We start from the raw sequence: 19200 nt of genomic DNA on the forward strand, positions 1-19200 counted from the left end.
CATGATGCTTCAAAGAACCCACGCGGCGCGCACCTACCATTGGTTGGCTGTGACCATGGGACTTTTCGCAGCATCTCTGGCCACGCAGCCGGATTTTCCGCTTCATGAGCCATATAATGCTTTCGCATTAATAATGTAATCTTTCATAGGATTTTTACAGCTATATATATCTTGTTATGAACTCTTCGCCCCACTAGAAATTATCATGTTCGCGGATTTCATCGAATTTGCTCAATGCTTGAAAAACAAAGTAAAAGAAAAGAGAGAAAGAGCTGAGCGAACCGCTATTTGTGTTCTTCACCACTGTGATCTCATACAGGTCGGCATAGCCACTCATTCGCACTCATTTCAAAGAGGTGAGTGAATAACGAAGGGTGTGAGTAGGCATGAGTATGAATGCGAGTGAGTACCCATGACTATTCATTCTCCCTTATTCTAACGTCGTCTGCTGCATTGGAGATAATCGGTAAATAATGAAACATTGACCGACGAAAATACGACTTGTTCGACTTATTGGTATTATTGTTATTATTATTATTATTAGGTAGTAGTAGTAATTATTATTAGTAGTATTATTTCTTATTATTTAATTATTATTTGTGAAGGGGGCTATCTTGCTGGCGTTGTCTAGTTTTTAAAGAGATTGCCCTTCCGACCCGAAGGATTGCGCGTGGTTCAAGGCCCGTAGGCGACAATTTTCTTTTGTTACTTGAATCACGAGACGATGCGTGTTACACTCGTAGCCAACATAGCATCACCGTGAGCCGCGCGATGTATGCACCTGATGCAGCGCAATAAATAAATAAATAAATAAATAAATAAAAACAATTCCAGCCTACCTCTGGGTAGATGGTGCAACGTAACTCGTAATGACCAACCTGTGCCCTTTATGTTGATCATGCCTAACATTTGTGCCTCCAACGCTTTCTCTGCGCACATGCACGCACAGTCGACGACCGCAGCGAAGCTCCGGCTGCCGCTGTAACCGGAAGGCTGATCACTGCCAGACCCGCCTTCATGCCACCCGTCGGAACTGACCAGCAGGGCCCCTCCAAGCAGGAGACCAGCAAGCTGGCACCACCTGGTGAGGCCGTTAGCCCGGTTAGGCCGGTAGCCACCTTTGTCGCGAAAGGGCGAGCAAAGATTTCATCCTTCCGGCGCTGTGCACAATCACGGTGTGTGAGCATGCACAACTACTCCGTAGTTGCGCATAGTATTACTTCATTTAACGCTGAAACTGATATTCGGCATCGATAGACGCGTTAGAACTGTAAGAGATGTACGATGGACACAGATGGCCGCACAATTATTGTAACCATAAATTCCTGAGCTATAGGTCGTGGACGAGGACAAAATAAGAGACAGGACACATTTGGCTTTGTGTTTCTCATGTCGCTTGGTTTATCCTATGCGAGCTGTGTGTCTCTGCTATTCGTAATGGACCACCAACTCCAAATTGCCACCCTTTTAGTATCTAATTTGCCACTCCATAGAATAAAGAATACGCTTAGCTTTCGTTGGTTCTGTGCCAATTATTTGCACTGATGGCGCGGCGGCCACGCTGAAGAACTACTGTCAAGATGTGTCGCATACCCGTCTGGCCATATATCCAGCAGTGCTGCACAAACTGGACGTCACGGCCTCCATTTTTCTTCCTTTTCTTTTTTATCTGGCCTCGGGGCGAACATAACTAAAGACAAAAACTAAAACGGAGCTAACAGGATAATCCTCGTGTTGCGGCGGTGAGCATCATTGTTTACTTGCTTCCTTAGGCACATGTTCTTTTAACATTAAGCGCGTTCTGCTTATGAGTGGGGGAGGGGGGCATCTCATCTGTAAGGAACTAAGATTATACAACAATAGCAGAAATCAAAATGATAATGTCTACATGCAAAATAAGTAACCGTCATTCTTGATTCTATATATTGTTGTGATCGGCCGTTTACCCCGCAAAAACAGTCGCTCAAGAAGGACGTCATAATGGTGAACGGGTCGACAACCTCGTCAGAGCCATCCCCAACTGCGATGGCTCATGGCAAACAGTTGGGCTTTGCCAAGAGGGGTTCTGCCAAAAAGGGTGCAGGAAAACATTCCTTCATGTCACCTGTCATCTGCCCAAATCGCCACGTCCGGAGACGAGGTCATTGTGCTTCCCTCATTCCCTGTTCGTGCCCAGTCATGTGCGTGTTTTTTTTTTCTTTTTCTCGCCAAGTTCTCCTCGGAGGAAAAGGGCTACCAATTTCCTGGTTGGCGGGAGATGACGTCATCCATCACCTGACGCCGAATTGGGGGGACCAGGACGACAGAGCGATTAAAAGAGGATACGGACGCTTGATTGAGGGAGAGATCGGCAGCTTGAACTTGAACATCTGCCCTTCAGTAATTCTGCGTGATTCATGACATTATGTAATATAAACGTGTGTGTTTAAAGTCGTCCTGGATGTCTGACCCAGCCCCACGTTCCTTCACTCCTCCACGCGTTGAACGGATATCTCAGATCCCAGGACCCTCGGGTCGCAACAAAATCCAATATATGATGAATTAGATTTATCCAAATAAAACGCACATCCTGTAACTTATGTTAATGTGAACCAAACGCTATAAATTTGCCCGTTTTATTCGTCCTTTATTTTTTTGCGTAAACTGGCGCACGCGCGTGCTCTCGCGCACCCGTACTGTGACACATAATCTCGAAGAGCCTGATTGGCGTCGACACGTGTATACGAGTGGTCATGGACGCTTTCCCTTTTTTTTTTTGTCCCTTTGGTTAAAGCATGTGGGAATGCGCGACTCTCACGCGTCCCCTGATATGTTGTTTTCCCGCTTAGCTCCCGTCTCCTGTAATCTGGCTTCGCCGCGTGGCTTGGTGTCAGCGGCAGTCGGTCTGGTTGAAGCGCATTGCGAGAGATGGCCCGATGGATGGATGGATGTTAGGAGCGTCCCCTTTGGAACGGGGCGGTGGGTTGCGTCACCAAGCTCTTGCTACTATACTGCCTAATATTCTACCTAGGTTAAACAATGAAAAAAAAAAACACACGATGAACTACCACGCCCAAATTTTCTGATCCCCTATTGCGAACTGTGCTTTTGTACGTGTCCGTCTTTTGTCGTTTCCCTACTTTTCTTCCACCAATCCTCCAGTCGCCTCTTACTAATGTCTATTGCGGACATGTTTGCTTTACCACTGCTCCCTCTTAACCCAAGGGCTTCAAGGAGGCCAGTGGTGCCTAAATCGACCGCTGGGTAGGCGTCTTCACATTCTAATAAAACATGCTCCGTAGTTTCCCTAGCTTTACCACAGCAAGCACATGCTTCTTCTTCCTTCTTTATCTCGCTTTATAGGTGCGTGTTTTAAGGCATCCTGATCTCGCTTCGAAAAGTAATGAGCTTCCCTTTGAGTTATCATAAATGGTTTCTTTCCTGATTTCGTTTTTTCCTCTTAAGTAGTTATTCATGGCAGGTTTCTTTTCCATTGCCGCCACCCATGAGATTAATTCAGCTTCTCTGACTTTCCGCTTGACCTTTGTTGTTGTGTTGTCCACCCTACAGGCCGCATACTTGCTGGTAAGCTTCCTAGTTCTTTTCCTCCACTGTGAATCAATGTTTTTCCTGTACAGATACCTGAACACTCTCCCAGCCCATTTACTTTCTTCCATATTCCTGAGCCGTTCTTCATACTCAATTTTACTGCAAGCTTCCCTCACTTCAAAGGTATGGCCCGAGTATGGCCCTCTTAACGCCACCTAACGGCGGGGTTACTTGGGCGCAAAAAGGAGAAGGCTCTTCCTCTTTGGCTCGGTGTCGGCAAGCGGCGTGGACGTTCGAAGCGTGCGCCGACACGTGCTTCTGCGAGACCGTCTCGCGAAGCTTACCCCGGAATTGACGAACACGATTGTTCGAACGCGCCACCGTTCCCGTGACCGTACGCGCGAACGACCAAGCGTTGGTGTCCAGCATGGGGCGAACATATTCGCTCGTTATCCGGTCGCGGTGAATCGGAATTCCGCGATTTGTCGCGCGCCCATCAGCATGTTTTGCGGATAGCAACTCGGCTAGCAGGAATTAGTCTATGAAAGGCGCAAAAAATGCCCTTGTGATTGTTTGTATTACTGTGCCGTCGTTCCTTTGTCCCAGGAGTACAGGTGAGAACCCCACAAGCGTCGGGCTGCCATTCTGGGGCACCGAGATTCGGTTCCACCATCGGGGCACGAAACTCGTTTATTTTTAAGTGCGAGCTATTCTGCAAGACAGCAAGCACCCAGCCAGCAGCCACGGTCTTGAAAGTCCGGGAGGGTTCGCAAAGAATGCTTAGCTTTAATACAATTTCTTCAAAGTATTTGATTCGGTATAAAACGAACTGGAATATGAGCTGTGGCAGTCATACGTGCCTTATGCCAGTGTGAAAACATTTCCGAAAGGAACGGTTCACTTGGTTATAACTGTCAATGCCATCGAGTTTCTTCTACGCGGAGTTGGACCAGAATGCTGCGCAAACTCTGCAATTGTTTCCTTGCAATTTGCGCACACTCTAGTTATGCAATGTTTTTTTTCCGCAGTGTTTTCGCTCATGCACTGCTATTACATATACTAGTGGTAAGGACCACATATCTTTATTAGCTTAAAGTTCAGCACACGTAGTTTAATTAGTACGTAATCCACCTTCTTTCTGCGGAGCCTCTGAATATATGGGATATTATTAGTGATTCTTTTTCATTCCATTGATTCTTTCATGACTATTTTAGGCCAACACTCGTACATTGTGACAAAACTACTATGTCACAATGATTTTTTGCCAAGTCACATATAAACGCCATGGCTTAAGTTTTCTCGCTCATGTACGTACGTAGCACATACGTATTGACGCTACAACTCCCCCTAGTTGATTGTAAGCTGTGAAATTAACCGTCGAACAAGCCAAGGTTGCCGTCGTAATGAAGCTGAGCCAACTCGCACGATTTTACGCCCTATTGCAAGCCAGTGTACTTTGTCATGGTGTATGTAACGGCGAGCATGGACAACAGTTTTCCCAGTTCTGGAGCAGGTATACATGCTAGACTTAATATCGGTGTGCTTATATAGATTTCTTATGCAGATGACATTTGCTTTCCTGAGGTCCACAAATAATTCTGTATTACGACGTTTTCTTGCGCACATGTCACTGCCTGCTTATGCAACGCGTTTGCGTATGCCAATTTACAATCATCTGATTCCTGGTGTAAATCAGAAAACACCATGTGATGTAAGGAGTTCATTCGCGCCAATATCGAAAATAAATGGACCAATAGCAGATCACTGCGAAGATTCGTATTTCATGGTCTTTCTACCGCTTATCTCATTACCTGTAGTTACTGCTTAATATCTTTTTGTAAAATAGTATTTAAATAGGCTGCACATTTTCCCTGATAAATCTCATTAGTTGCAGCTCGTTGAGAAGCACAGCGTATTTGAAATGCGTTTCCCATTAAAAACATTTGAGCTATAGTGTTAATTCATTGTTCTTTAAAGTACAGTTCACAACTTCATTCGTTTTATAATAGTTCCACTTCTGTTTTGTTTAAATCCAAATTGAGTTTGTTGATTTGAAATTGAATGATAACGTTATATGTCTGATAGGTAGAATTTCTGTCGGTCTACGATTTTGTATATCTGTCGTCTTTTTGTCTTTCTTGTGTGTTGGATGAGTAGCTGATACTTTCGATCATCCCTGCAGTTGTGTGCGTGTACGTGTGTGTGTGTTTAAAATATCATTTAAATATCGTTTATAATGCCGGCAAGGACTTAACGTAAATTAGCTTCAGATTCTGAAACCTTGATTTGAGCCGTCTAGTTGGTTCATTCGACAAAATAGTCTATGATAAACTACTGCAAGGCCATATTATGCCGTATCGATCATGCATCAATGCCGAATACATAACCTCGCAACTGGGGGTTCTGCAATCTCATTGCTTTTATTTGCTATCTGAAATAAAAAGTTCAGGCGCCTTAGAAACGCATAAATAAATTGTTCTTAGTGGTCCTGATCCATAAAAATGAACTCTTCGTATCTTCTTTTAGTGTTCTATTAATGCCATTAACGATATTCCGTATCATGGTTTCATTTTCTACAACCACATTTCCTTTATATTTCTGTTAACCTTTGCTGTTGAGATAGAACCTCCAGCCTTGCAGCCTGAGTTTGGCTGCAATTTGGTTAGAAGGCATAAGGAACTGTTCTCTCAATGCCTTGCCAGTCTTACGTCTCGTATCCCTTGGTATACCGAGTTTCTCTCTCAGCGCCTTCTGCCGGAAAGTTTTCTGGAAAGCACTTTCTTTTTAGTCCGGCTAGGCTTACCAGTACCACTGGCTCATTAATAGGTTTAAAGAACCACTCACTCATGCAATTGAAGTGCTCATCAATGTGTAAATAACGCATAGAACAGGTCCCGAGGCACTTTATGAACATGAACTCTCGTTAGATGGTCATTTCGTAAACAGATTCCACGGATATAAAATATGTAATTTCGTTGCAAAGATCGCTTATGTTTGCTTGGTGATGTGCTCAGTCCTCATCACCTTTCGCCCAGTCCCATGACATCAGCACATCAATTGCAGAGTAAGTCGGGTTCCTTCAGCGGCCACTAACAATCAGTGCCTGCCCGAAAACACAGGCCGCAGTCTGGATTAACCCACTCTCGGGGATATTTTCACGATTGCATGACGCAAAACTCCGTGCGACGCGTCACTGGAGCGATAAGCGTTCTGCTTGCTGTGTAGATATATCCTGCGCTTATATATCCTGCATGTCACTATAAAGGGTCTCAGCTAACTTTGGCCAGAGCTTAAAGATATGCAAATACCACGCAGCTAGACCGAACAAAGTAATGTTGTTTGCCATCGCTTAGAGATACTCAAACAATTTTTTTCATTCCACCTAATTAGACAGTCTTCATTAATCATTCAATTTTTTAAATGTTATACATAGGTGAAAAGTGTCTGTGACGTGCGCGACGTGTGTCTGGTAAAGATCGAGGCAACTACACGATGGCAGGAACAAGAAGCAGCGAAGGGTTTATTGGCACGCACTTAAATAGTGAGACGCACGCGTGATATCAGTGCTGTCCTGATAAGGTAGCGCAGACAGCGCATGCCCGATACATCCTCTGATGGGTAACGAAGGAGCACAACAGTTCAGGTTACTTGATTAAAGGCCGCGTCGTACCGAAGCCGCTGCGGTGGCCTACTGGTGCGACCCGACCTTCTTGGGACTGGCGTCGGCCTTGGAGGAGATAGCACGTGGTGCGCTGTAGTTGGTGCTGGGCCATCGGCGGACGACGCTTGAGGATGCGGGTGTGTAGGCTGGCACGGTGCGACATCAACGAAGCTACTTGCACTAGAGTCAGTGCACAAGCTGTAAGACGAAGTGTCAATGAGAAAATTGTAGAGGGAAATGAAAAAGATGGAGGACGCTTAAGCTTAGCCTTTAAGTGTGGAACGCGATAGCGTTCAAAGATCCCTGACTGCTTCTTACGCTTCCTGGCAACTCGAGTATATGTAAGCGGAATGTTTGCCGGGAAACGCTGGCCGCGAACGCTATGCACGAAGGCAGGCTTTCTGGTAGAAACTTGGCCTCTTGCGTGGGCCGCGATGCGGTAGAGTTCCTCGAGGTCCTCCTCGCCCGCCGCTCCGTATAAAGTGGGGACAACCGCGGCATCTACTATGGCGTTCGGCACGCGAATGGCGGACGCCGTAGTAGACGCCTTTGACGGATGCCGTAGGGACGCGTTGCTGGCGCATTCGTGTGCCCAACGCTGTAGCAGACGCCGCGGTTGTCTCCACCTTGTTCGGAGCGACGAGCGAGGAGGAAATCGAGGCACCCTGCGATGCGGTACTTAAGATGCGGTGGGGGCGAGCGCCAGCTATGTGTATTGAAAGGAACCGGGAGCGCCGCTCTGCGCAGCACTGGGCCTCACCTCGCACAATAGAAGGGGCCTATTTATTCTAACCTGCTTAGTATATGGAACCATGGGCAACGGAACTTCGAGCGACATGTATGAAGCGAGAAAACCAGAACGAGCAGACGGGGCCCCCCGCCTAACGTAACAGCATGCGTTTAGCCTTATCATTTGGGGAGAGCTTGTCGAGCTGTAAAAAAGAATCCCCCGCCACCCCGACGGGGCCCTCTTTCTTACGAAGCGAGGTGCGTTTGCTTGGAAGAGTTTTTGTGGTTTCCTGTCAATCCGTCTGTCCAGTGCTGTCTGGAGAGGAGGGGCAAGGGGCAATCACCTAAACCGTGTAATGTGGAATGAGGACCTCAATCTCCCTTGCCCCTCGTCACCACCACGCCACCTTCCACCTCTCAAGTAGTTCCGCCGCTGTCCTTTTTATAGAAAGGATGTGCTGCAGTACCCAACAGTGCCTCCCATTCGACTTTTCTTTACCGTGATGGTAATTTCGGCGGGGGAGGATGAGTCCGATAGCAGATGATGATGAGTCTGATGGCAGAGTCTCGGCAGGAAAGGAAAGAAGAGGCCACACGTGCTTTTGTCCGCATGCCGTGAGGCATGGAATGTTCACTGTTCGGGCTAAGGTTGTGGAAGAGTGAAGGGGGAAGTTGGAGAGCTGGACACAAAGGCCTGTCTCCAGGGCCCATTTCTGCCTAGTGGCTGCGCACCCTCGCGTGCACTCTACAGAAAAAGTAGGTCAGGCTCGCCGCCGAACTTTCCAGAAAGAAGTTGAAAAAGATGACTCAGAGGCGACGGAGGGCACGTAACTTCGCCCGCGCTAGGATTCGCCCTCTCCCTTTCGTTCTCGCTCTCGGCATTGACGGGGCCGAAGAAAAACTGAGAACCTCCCAGAACAGACGATTGCTCCTAGCCAATAGAAAGACGAGACCGGAACGGGAGAAGGAGTATAGAAAAGGGACACACTATAACCACTATAACTCTATACGTATGTGAACGCCTGCTTTGGCGCTAGTAACAGACAGACGCGGCGCGCGTCTACAAAAAAAAAAAGTTGATTGCCGGCTGCGATTCAGCCCCGAGCCGCTGGTTAAGCTTGCATATGCCCGCCCGCTGAGGAGCTCCAGGGGACGCACCACTCTCGGCCAGCCACGGACCATCCAGGGAGCGTGCGCCAGTCATCGGGACGGCCACCGTTGGACACCTGCGGTCGCGTCGGACTGACGAAGTGCCCGGTGAACAATTAGCGTCCATTCATGCGAAAATGCTCGATCAGAAGCATCAAAGTGGTGCGTCTAAACGAAAAGCGGAGTTAGAAAGAGAAGAGCGTGAAAAGAAGCTACCAAAGATGACAAAGTACCTGCTGAATGCCGCTTCGGCGGAGCAGTATGATCGCTCTACCCAGAGTCCGTGTCAAACTCCCAATAGTACCGACTGTGGAGGACTTGCCAACTCCATCACCACGGTTTCCTAGCAAGAAGCAAGGTTTAACTCATCTTGGTTGTCTGGGTCCTGTGAAAACGGTGCCAACCTTGATCGTCCATATTTCTGAGCAACCGACGCTAACCGAAACTCGTCCTGTTCCTGAGTCAGCAACGTCTGTGCTGCTCGGCCGGGCTCTTGCCACAGAGCTCCAGGTGTCCGGTCTGCCACGCCCGATTTCTACTACTGCTGATCAACAGGTGCCAAACCTGCCCGATGAGCCTCCATCTACTGACCAGCGCCAGGAAACAACACTCCAAGAACCGACTCACTTGTTTCCTGTTAGTTTGGCTTCAATCATGCTCCCACCCACAAAGTGTGCCTTGATAGGACGAATTAGACGGCTTCTCGTTGCGGCAACACAGACGTACAGACACCCCCGCAGCAAGAGGTACGTTGCGAGATTCTCCGAAGTGACCCTGCTAAGTGGCCGGACGTTATTACTGACAGCTTTCGGAGTGTATGACTTGAGAAAGGGTCATTGTACTCTCAAAATCGGGCATAAAATTTTCCGTCTTCCGAAAGGCAATACAAAACTCAGAAACGCTATATGTCACCTCATCTTTTCGTACGATAGGCTGTAAATGGGGAGGCGTACGAGCGACACTAGTTAATGTACTCGGAGTCCAAAGGTTCCTTTGCTGTTTCATGTGCAAACTATTTCAGATTTCAAGCAACCCCAGTGCTTTCACCACGCACGGCTTTTATGATTGGAAAAGAGCGCAAAAACAGGTTTGCGCACATGAAAATAGCGTCGAGCCCCGGAACTACGTGGCAGCATGGCTCGCCCGCTCTAACTCGAGCAGCACAATTGACAAGGAGCTGGTTAAGCATCTTGTGACTGAGACCGCTTACTGGACAGAGGTGTTGAAGCCCAACCTAGAGTTTAGGGGCAGTGAGGAGATTTTTTATTCACCGAGAAATGGCAATTATATGGGAGTAGTTTAGGTCATTGCCAAGTTTGATCCCTTTCTAGAGGGGCACATCAAACGCTACGGGAGCAAAGGAAAAGTTCACCCATCGTATCTGTCAAAAACCATATGTGATGAATTTATCGAGCATATGGCAAAGGCGGTTAAGGAACGTCTCGTTCACGAAGTGAAACGCGCAAAATACTTCTCTTTGATTGTTGATTCGACTCCAAACCTTACTCACTTTGATCAGGTGTCAGTTGTATTACAATACTATTTAAATGGGAAAGTGCACGAACGCTTTCTTGGATTTGTTCCAACTGTATCGCATGTACCGGCTTCTATCTTTTCGATACCATGATGCCCCTCTTGACGACCAATGACATCTCAATTAATGATTGTAGGGGCCAAGCTTATGATAATGCGAGTAATATGTCAGGAAAATACAAAGAACTGCAAGCTCAAACACCTGAACGAATTGGCAGTCTACGTCCCATGTACTGGTCATTCACTGAACTTAGTTGGCGCGTGTAGCGTTGACAGTTGCCTTGAGGCAGGCAAATTTTACACTGTAATTCAGAGACTGTATGTGTTCTTTGCTGCCTAACCTAAGCGATGGAGGTATCTTTTGGACAGCATGGGCGGAACTGGCCAGCAGCTTGTTTTCAAAAGTCTCTCTGAGGCCAGGTGATCAAGACACACTGAATATTGCAAGGCCATTCTGAAAATTTTCAATGCAGCCTTGTGTTGCCTTGAAGCTATATCAAAGAACGAGGAAGAAAACGGTGACACTAGGAACGAAGCGCACTCTCTCTTCAAGAAAATCACAAAAATAGAGATTGCATTCATGGCGATTTTCTGGAGTGAAATCTTGGAGCGCTTTGGCAAAACGAGCGTAGCACTTCAGAAACCGCGCCTAGATATTTCAACTGCTGTAGACCTGTTGAACTCTCTAGAAGGCTTTGTTAATTCTTTGCGACCTCTCTTTGATACCTTCGAAGAGAGAGCACGCACGCTAAGTACCTATCAATGTTATCAGGATGAGGGCAATTGCATCGTTTTGAGTAAGAACTCGGACGGAAAAAGCGATAGTGCACTACAAGGTAGAAAAAAGTTTGTCGTAGAGACCTACAATTTTCTACTTGACAGTCTAGGCTCTGCTTTGCGAGTGCGAAAGGCTGCCTACACTGAACTCTGCGAAAGGTTCGGATTCTTAAAATTGCTGACAGAAGTTGGGATGATGATGAAGCAACATTTGCTGGGCCCGAAATAAATCGGTGGTGCACGCAGGTACCAGACGGGGTGGTTCCCTAGTTACGGTACCCATATGTTTCCAGCAGCTCCTGGCCCCTGTCCGTCAGTGCGAGCTGAATCGGTAGGGCGGGGCTAGATAACAAGGTCTCCCAACGCTCAAGGGGTTGGGGATTGGGGGCGTTGGTGGGAAGGAGAGGAGGGGTCTTGAGTTCTGTGCACTCTGCCAAGACGTGCGGCAGGGTGCCCTTTTCTCTTCTGCAAAAAGGACAGAACATATCGTATTCCGCAGGGTACATGCGGTTCATGAGTACGGGATGCGTAAGCGATCCCGCCTGTGCTCGACGCAGGATCGTCTGTTGTTGCCTGGTGAGTTTGGGGTGCGCTTCTGGCAGTCTGCACCTTTCCTCTCGGTAGATCCGGGTAATGTCCCGAAAGCTGGTAACCGGGTGCGGTAGCTCTTCCGGCTCGTGCTCGGCCCGGATTGACATTACTCGGGCATGGTAGTCGGCGATGGTGTTGCCTGCTACCTGCGAGTGAGCCGCGACTCACACGAGCTCTAAGGCTCTTCCCGGAGACTTGTGCTTGGCTAGAATGGCTCGGGCCGCGGAGGAGATTACCCCCCTGCGGAAGCTTCTGTAGGCTGTCTTTGAGTCGGTGACTACGGTGTCCACGCTCGGCTGTGCGAGTGGGAGGGCCACGGCCGCTTCTTCGGCAACTGCGGGGTCTGTTGTCTTCAGGGACGCGCTGACGATCAGCCTGTCTTTTGATGTAACCACCACCGCTGCACGGTCGCTGTGTTTTCGGAGCGAGGCGTCCGCGTAGAGCACCCTGGGAGCGAGGCCTCTCTGGCACAGCAGGCTGAGAAGTTGGTGAAAACCTACAAAAATGACTTGTAGCCAGCATTTTCCACTGAAATCGTTCAGTTTGCGGACTTTCTGCACAGCTCTGTGTGCCAGGACACGAGTCCTCTGGGAATAATGAAGTTGCTGCACGAAAGAAAGCTTATTGATGTGTTTCCAAACATTTCTATTGCTTTGCGAATGTACTTAAGCATACCCGTGGCAAACTGTGAGACCGAACGATCGCTTTCCAAATTGTTGCTGATAAAAAATCGCCTTCGTTCGAGCCTCCTTGACGACAAGGTGAACTCGCTTGCTATCATGTCCATTGAAAGTGACCTCCTCCGCGATCTATCCTTCGAACAGACTATATCTGATTTCGCCAAAGCGAAGGCGCGAAAGATGGCATTTTAAAAGAGGACTGTTTGCGCTATACATGAATAGTTCCAATAAGTTCGTTATGTCGCCTCCCAGCCTCCACGTTGCCAATGAAATGCTGAGCAGTGTAATTCAAGGTATGCAAATCTTCGTTGTTCGTCTATTGTTTGTTCTTTTTGGGATATGTAGCGTGCTTATAAAGAACTGTATTTTGGTTGTTTTTGATAGTGCCACGTTTATTTGGTGTCATCTTTCCTTGTCTTACCTTTAACGAAAATATTTTCAAATAATGTTTTGTAATTACAGTTGGTAATTTTCATCTGTATTCTAGTGCATTCTTTTGGTGTTTGTATTGCCTTAAGTATTGTATATATCTATTGCATATTTATATAGTAACGTGTATAACGATTACTGCAGTCTGATGCTTGAATTTTAAGAAAGATTGTTTTGGATACAACCATGCGCCTCCTCACGCGATTAAACTTAGTGATGCAAACAAAGCCTAGCTTCAGAAGGATCGACATTTGAGCTGTGTTGTCTTTTCTACGTTTTTGTTCGTCTTGAGTGCACTAAACTTTTTCTTAAAGCCTAGCTTTTGCTGAAAGCAGAATGCAGATTAATCACAATGTGAACATATGTGTTGGTATTTACAACAGCACGTGTTTCAAGCAAGTTTTGTTGTTTTCCTGATAATAATAACAATAATAATAATCCCGTTGATCGCGCTTCGTTCTTTTTAATTTGGTGAAATTAAAATGAAATATGGCGTATTTCCAGTAGCGCAGCAGGCGACAGGGGGGGGGGGGGGTTAGTATAGGGAAAGGGTGCCTGCATGTGCATTAGCCCAGGGCCCCCATTTTAATCCAGTCCTGGCTCTGCGGCCCCGAAGATTCTCGAGGGCGCGTGCAAATGGCGGACGCCGTGGCCGGCCTATGAATAGTATAAATGCTGGAAAAGGGGTCTTTTTAGGTTTTGCGTAACAGCACTATGCCTTCTCGTAAAGTCAAATTACAATCCGACGCTATCATGTATGTAGGTTGTCTATAACTTGTACTCTGCGATTTTTCTACGTATTTCAGCTTGAAAAAATTCAATTATTTCAGTAGCTTGCTTCCTTGCGCCACATGAAGGTCCTAGGTATGGGTGCTTCGAAAATCGTTTTGCCGAAACGACGTCTGACGCCGTATCTTCTGCGACACGGGGCACTTAACGCTTTCGCGTTAAAACTCCCGCTACAGCTTTCTGTTGCTCAATACGTCACAGTAGAATTGGCAGATTCCTACGTTCCTACTCCCACCACGCTCCCTTCCGGTTGCACTCTTTTCCTTAGAGCTGTGCATGGGCCGCAATTCTGAGCCCGCGCGCGGTCCGGGCCCTACACTACCACAGGCGGCCCTGTCCGGCTCGACGCTAAAGAAGCCTGAGTCCGCCCGGCCCGGCCGGGCTCGGCCTTAGGCCGGGTTAAGGCCCTGCCCGGGCCCGGCCCGACCTGCAATAAGGCGATGCCGACACAAAAGGAAACAAGCTTTTCTCCCGTCCCTGTAGATTCCATTTTTGATGACTAAATATATTGCATTTCCTGCTGTACCTACATGCGAGACGACAAGCATACTTTCGCGTAAGGTACGCAGTCGAGATCGGGAAGCCCGACCGGTCCGTCCGAGACATAGACAGCATGGCCCGGGCCAAGCCCGAGTAAGAGAATCTCCAAATGGCCCGAGCACGGCCCGCGGGCCGGGCCGGGTCCGAGCTTTCGGGCCAGCCCGAAAGCTCTACTTTGCCTATGCAGACGTCTTGTCTATTGTCGTCCCACACGAGGCATCAGCTTGCACCGTCTTGGATTTCACGGACCGTTACTGCAGGGCGGGTGATGCAAGGTTGAATAGGTCGAAAAGTGCAGGCATGTACTTGAATTCCACTCCATCCAGACCGCAGCCCGTTCATGGTCTACCCGTTAAAACGCTGTTAGTAATTCTAGGTTTCCAATTCGATCCAGACGTTCTGTCTCCTGAAAACTGGCAGCAAGCTAAGGAAAAGCTTGAAACCAGGATTCAGGAATTCAGCGTGTTGTCCTGTCCAATGACAGCTCGAGTGACAATTCTTTGATAATTTTGTTTTCGTTTCTCACGTACGTAGCATGTGTGTCTCCTGGTCCAACCCGAACCAAGCTTATCTTCGACAGGGTTCTTTTCTGTTTTCTTTGGAAAGGGACAGCTGGTAGTGTAGCTCGGCAGGTGCTTAAGTTGCCCAAGGATAAGGAAGGACTTGGAATTCCCGACCTGGTCATCGTGGCTACTGCACTACACGTCAGGTGGACCCAGGTCGCTCTTAACTCGGATAGCTCCTGACTTAACTCCTGACTCGAAGCTTTACTTCCTTTTTTTTTTAGCACCCCACTCCGTTTGTTTTTGCAAAGCACATTTTCCCACTGTGTGCCTCCGTCACGTTCCTCGTCCACCATTTATGCTGCGGCTGCCAACTCTGGTACGCCTCCGCAAGGTTCACCCAGGCATCACGCTAGTTTCAGCGCCAATCCAAAACTAGTCGATATCCTCACCCCAAGTCTCCCCCTGCATTGCCAAAGGTACGATTTGTCCTTCCATAGTCCAAGCTGGAAGCTCATTACGGCCAGTTTCCTCGACGCCAGGCGAGCTACCTTCATGTATACCGCCTGACGCGAGGGTGCCTGCCGATGAGTTACATGCTCTTCACAGCTAGCCCGGCTCGTCGAGTATGCCCTTTTTCTGGTGGTCTTGATGACTCGGTTCATATCTTTACGCAGTGTTTGCTTGCCGCGGCTCTTCTCCAGTGGACTGCAAGTCAAATTAGTCTTCCAGGTGTTATATACTATACTGTCCGCTTTTTGCACCCTTGCCTATACTGGCGATCAACCAGTTCGTGCTTCTTCCTGTCGAATGCTCATACAAAGTTTGGCTGGCACGCCATGGGCACGCTGTGATGCGGTTTACGGAGGGCGGACACAGGGCCTTCACGAAGTGCTTGCGAAAGCACGGAAGGAGGTCCGGTTCCATCTCACCCGGGAGCGGCAGCACTTGAGCGACAAGGAGTTTCTCGAAGTGTGGGCGCGCCCTGCCGTGATTTTTGATGAGCCAGGTGGAAAGCTCTCCATTAAGTTATGATGCATGTTCCCAAGGTCGCTCTACTTGGCTGTATGTGCCAGTCGATTCACGGGGTATTGTTTGGCTCAGTGGAACCCAGAGCCGGAACCGGTCGTGGCGCACCCTCGTGCGGTCACGCTGCCCATGGTCTCCATGGTTGTATGCCCTGACCTCTTTTGTGCTAAAGCAAACCGAGGGTCTGTCAGGCTCGAATCCTGTAAGATCGACAGGGCTGTTTGTATGCTGAGTGCAGTAAGTTGTGCTGCATTCGCCTGCTCACCCTTACATGCTTTCACTCATACGGAACCTCACCGCGACTGCGACGGCAGAAATGCGACTGGAGTGTCCATATAATTGCTTTCGCAATGAAAAGGGCAGTCTCGGCCGAAGGGCAAAGCAGTGACTGCTATAGCAACGTTTAGCGCGGCGCTTGAACTTTTCGGACTTTGCTCTATATATACATGCGGAAGCGATATACACGGGTGCGCCAAAAGCCTGGCACCATAAGCTTTACCACGCCGTGTGAGGCCTGCAATATGACATCGCCCAGGTTCCACTACGCTGCCGGTAAAGAGCCGCGCCAGTGAAATTACATCACTTTCAGGTTGGAACTCTGATATTGTTTTGTACTTTTAATATTTAATAGTCTGAGAACATTTAAGATAAAAGGCATGCATTGTCAGTGTTATGTTCCATGACATTTGTTTGTGAGCTGTCATTCTCTAAATTCTGAGGAATAATTTAGTCAAGAATGTAAAACCTGGTATGTGCAACATTAGTGATAGAATAGCATAGCAATATAACCCGCATATTCAGCATTACATAAGGCATGGCATGGTATATATAGCATACATATACCTAAATGTATGCAGAGCGTCACGGCAACACCGACGCCGTCAGCGAAAATCCGCTCGGAGTATCCATATAATTGATATCGCACTAAAAAGCGTTAGAGAGAAAGAAAGGTGCTACCTAAAACAGTTTCTCACTAAACTACCTACAGAAAAATCTGTCGCTACTGCGCTGTGGTATGCATGGGAATGCCGATGTATTGTGACTATCGGATTGGCATCGTTCTCGGAGAGCCAGGCAAGCACCGTTCCGTCTGTCACAATGATTAATTTTCTGGTAAAACAGCACGTAAAAAGTTGTTTTAGCTTTATTATCACACAAAAACTTTTTTTTTGTTGACTGTGAGAGCTTGTTATTGCATGTACAATTATATGAAACGTAAAAAGTATCAGCGGACCGCTAAAGTTGGAGGACAGACGACAAGATTCGTGCTCGCTTTGGAAGAGTTTGTCGTCTGTTCTTGCTTCGCTTGGTTATGCATTGTAGGTGAGTAAGCTTCACTGGAAAATGTAATATGCGTGTATGGAAACATCTGATAAAAATTTTACTTTATGAACGCGTTATTTGTGTAGCCATATCCACGTTTTAGGTGAAGCCTCTTACAACACTAGCCAACACAAGCCTCGCAGACATATATACCATCATTCCTATGACGGCACAGCGCCTCTTAGGAAACTCCCATAGACGGTGGCGTCAGAGTTCTCTCTAGGTGTTATAGTGAGAAACTCTATGACCTAAAACCTGCAGGATCACGACCTCGCTTAAACGCGAAAAAAACCGCGGGTCTACGTGTCCAAATGCGGCCGCGTTCACGTTAAAATAATGCAGCGTTGTGAAGCTTACAATGCGTGCTGAAGAAGTGGGCGAAAGACTGGAGGTGCAGGAACAATCGACGCACGTCGTTAATTCTTAGGGCACAGTCGTAAACATCAAAGGTTGGTATAACTCTTCCTGGCACTTGTACCTTACTGGGGTGATAGCTAGCGCAACGACCTTATTCTTCGCAGCAGGAATACAGAGATAAACAGGTCACTAAAGGTGCCGTTAGATGTGGTGCGGGTGTAACTGCTGCTCACTTACATGGGGACACCTATTCTGATCATCCACAAGCGTTGGAAATAGTTGAAGAGTAGTATGATTAGAACAAATATTGATCGATGATTGATTGATTTCTTGAGTTTAATGCCCCAAAGCAACACTGAGGCTATGTGAAACGCCGTAGCGGGGCGCTTCGAATTCTTTTTGCCGACCTGCACGAGCGTTCTTGCATTTATCCCCCAACTAAATTCGGTCGCGATCAGAAATAGCAGTTGAGACTGGGAGCTCAGCATGAAAATAGGCGACGTAAAGCCACTGAGCCACCATGGAACGTAGAAATATTTGTTGATAGACTGAAAAGGGCTCAAAGAACTAAGTTCACACGCAAAAAAAAAAAGCCACTGCTACGCGAACACCGAGACAGACAAGCGGACCACAGAGCATGATCGCGCGCTGGAACACCGAGGAAAATGACATACTTTCGTTGTCTGCGCGCGCGGCTGAACGACGTGGGAACAAGCAGACGAAACGGAAGTACATCTCTCTTGCTATTGTATGAAGTAAAACAAAAACACGCAGACATTCGGTTTGTGTGTTTTATCATTTCTCTAAACATTAATTCGTCTATTCAAGCAATAGATTACACAAATAACAGATGTTGCCTTGAATAATTCTTGAAATCACGTGTAACTATGAGCGCGCATTTTCGCATATACGTCACCTCTCCGGTTGGGGGCGCGGCGCCGGCGAGAAGGGCAAACGGCGTTCGTTTGCAAATTTCAGCTCTATGCGCGGCGCGTAGCGATGCGATACTTTGCAGACACGATCGGTATCGCGCATTGTATGCTCTGCGCTTGTCAGCTCAATATGGCCAGATCTGGTGAGGGCCTTTTAAAGAAAGTAAATCCAAGCGACTAAACGATATTGCAGTTCTCTTTGGGGGAAGATATAAGCCTCAAATGGTGCTAACTGTTCTTACAGTCTAAGCACGCACCAGACCTATAAGGGAAGGACTTTTCTCATTGAATAATACTGCCTTACGCAAAGTTTTGACTAACGGATGCCCTTGCACATAGCATCAACTATAAATGAGACTTCGTGTGTTACTGACAAGATGTCATAGAAAATGTTGAGCGACGACCATTTTGTCAAAAAGAAACAACCCTATTGGAAAATCCTATTTAAATTCAAACTGGGTTATACAGGTTTAAACTGGTTCTAACAGGGACCTGTTCAGCAACAAACAGGTATAAACAGGACCAGTTTACACATGAACAGGTTTGAACGGGGTCCCGTTTGGCATGCAAACAGGTATAAACTGGACCAGTTTACACATGAACAGGTTTGAACGGGGTCCCGTTTGGCATGCAAACAGGTATAAACTGGA

At 47.5% G+C, this 19200-nt stretch overlaps 1 protein-coding gene across 7 annotated transcripts in view; it reads left to right on the plus strand.

The window, feature by feature from the left end:
- LOC135919820 (uncharacterized) overlaps nt 1-19200 on the plus strand; it is a 100346-nt gene that overhangs the window by 48989 nt on the left and 32157 nt on the right. For all 7 annotated transcript variants that reach the window (XM_070537847.1, XM_065453763.2, XM_065453762.2 and 4 more), the window contains one exon: nt 950-1084. In XM_070537847.1, the coding sequence (XP_070393948.1) occupies nt 1018-1084 (67 nt within the window). In that variant the 5' untranslated portion in view covers nt 950-1017. The remainder of the gene's footprint in view (nt 1-949; nt 1085-19200) is intronic.

The sequence above is a fragment of the Dermacentor albipictus genome, chromosome 4, assembly GCF_038994185.2.
Source record: "Dermacentor albipictus isolate Rhodes 1998 colony chromosome 4, USDA_Dalb.pri_finalv2, whole genome shotgun sequence".
In the NCBI taxonomy this organism is placed as follows: domain Eukaryota; kingdom Metazoa; phylum Arthropoda; class Arachnida; order Ixodida; family Ixodidae; genus Dermacentor; species Dermacentor albipictus.